The 2,128-nt window shown below is 40.8% G+C and overlaps 1 protein-coding gene across 1 annotated transcript in view; it reads right to left on the bottom strand.

The window, feature by feature from the left end:
- LOC112158889 (macrophage mannose receptor 1) overlaps positions 1-2,128 on the bottom strand; it is a gene marked incomplete in the record, with an annotated part of 7,832 nt that overhangs the window by 1,878 nt on the left and 3,826 nt on the right. The window contains 3 exon segments of the mRNA XM_024292550.2: positions 393-487; positions 622-963; positions 1,112-1,337. Coding sequence (XP_024148318.1) covers positions 393-487; positions 622-963; positions 1,112-1,337 — 663 coding nt within the window.

Genomic DNA, 2,128 nt, shown 5'->3' with positions numbered 1-2,128 from the left:
CTTAGGTGTGAAGCAAGACCCGGATGTGATCCATAACGACCACGTCCTAGTGGACTGGACCCTCAATGGCTAACAAAAGGACAGATAGTCATAATAAAGACAGACCCTCAGAAGGGAATGGCCCCAACCAACTACCAGCCAATCATGTTTTCTCTGCACAACATGGAAGTTCCTGCTTATGTTACTTAAGGACAGCCTACAAAGAGACTGGAACAAACTCCAGGAGAGCAAACCACCAACTACAGGCACAGGTTGTTGATCCCTGGGTTAGGTGGATAATGGAGTAGGGGGAAGGGTTCCTGATTCTTAAAACAAAGCTCTGTCACACACTTCTGTATAATATCTTCAAGATTTTATTTAAAAGTATGAATAGTAATTGTAAACATTATTACCTCCCTCAGAAGTTCCTCCAACACAACAGGATCTGTCAGATTGAGAGATGAGTTCTCCTGTATCTTCAGCTGTACCAGGTACTTTTTCATTGGGACTTGAAATGAAAATAAGATAAGTCAGTGACAGTGTTTACATGAACTGAAGACATGAAAAACACATGCGTTTGGCAGATTTATGGATTCTCTCTTTGGAGAGAAGCTCCAAAATCACATATTTTCATGAACTCACCAGCATAACAAATGAATGCTTTCTTTTCATCACACTTCCTGTCCTCCCACTTTCCAGAGTCTCCAAAATATGCTGCTGCACAGCTCTCATTTAGACCTTGGTAATTATTAGGTTCTAAATCTCGCCAGCTCCTGAATGAGGAGTTACTTCCATCAGCCCATTTCCAAGTGTCTCTATAAAGACCGATCCAGACCCCTTTCCCTGGAGGTAGGAGCTCCATGATCTTCTGGTTCTCCTCCATGTTTCTCACACTGGCCAGGTCTGTGTGATGTTCTCTGCAGAACCTCAGAGCCTCAGACCAATTCATAGACTTGTTGATGTAAACAAACGTTACATTTAGTCCTATGGGCGAGCAGAGAGACTGTTGTGAATACCAAACAGCATCTCATTAGTTCCACCTCTGTAACTAAATCTCTGACAAGTTTACTAAAAAAGAAGAGGCAATAAGACTGACATGGTTTGATAGTTTTACGTCTGCATCATTTCTTACCTGTCACATTACAGCACATTGGTTCCACTAACCAGTCACAGGGTGCATCGTTCCATAAACCATTGTCAGCCCTGCTCAAGATTACACAGGACTCATGGCCGTTGTAGTTGTTTGGTTCTCCAACTTTCCAGTTTCTGAAGTTAGCATCATCTTGTTTGTAGAAGTTTGTGTCTGACATCAACCATTTCCAGCCGTTCACATCGTTGTACAGTCCAATCCAGGCCATCTAAAAAGACAAATTGATTTATTCATTAAAAAAGTCCTGTTTTTCTGTCCTCAGCGATGTTGGGAATGACTCATTACAAAGTTATTGTAATGGAGCAACATGTTACTCATCACTGTAACAAAGTGTAAGAAATCACAACCCAATTTTGCAGTATTTCACTAATTACTGGTGTACTTTAAGTTCCCCAAATTTCCTTGATCAATATGGGAAATGCTGGTATCACAAGCAGTGAGACCATAGCTGCACTCCTGTTACATATATGTGCAAAACTTAATCTAAATTCGAGAAATGTCAGAAATGTCCCATTTATCGATTACACAGTTTCCATTAAATAATAATTATGGGAAAAAACTTTGACCAACTCACATTGTAAGTTATTCAAAAACAGGAATGTGAGCAAAACTTTGATTTACAGCAGATACATTCAAATTTCTGCCATAGATTTAGCACTCATCATCATCTATCAAAGGAGACGTCTGCGTCTTATTCAGGCCATGGAACGGCAACCTATGTGAGAGGGGCTACGGATGAAGCCGTTTTTCAGAAATGGTGGCTGGTGATTTTACAGAGGAGCTATGAATCCAACAATTCCACATAATGCGCTCAACTTTGATGAGCTGTGTGATGCTGTGAGACGTCTTGTGGCGCCCGCTGTGCAGTGGCTCTTGCATTACATGGTATGAGTGGTATTCGGTTGTTGGTCACATGAATCATTTGATTTAAAAAAAAGTGTTCCCATCGCAGTTTCAATTTCGATATGCCTCAAAAACCATCCCCTACAAGCTTTTTTT

Source organism: Oryzias melastigma, linkage group LG7, assembly GCF_002922805.2.
Source record: "Oryzias melastigma strain HK-1 linkage group LG7, ASM292280v2, whole genome shotgun sequence".
Classification (NCBI taxonomy): Eukaryota; Metazoa; Chordata; class Actinopteri; order Beloniformes; family Adrianichthyidae; genus Oryzias; species Oryzias melastigma.
Note: the sequence above shows the minus strand (reverse complement) of the source record. Positions and strands in the feature narration are given on the sequence as shown.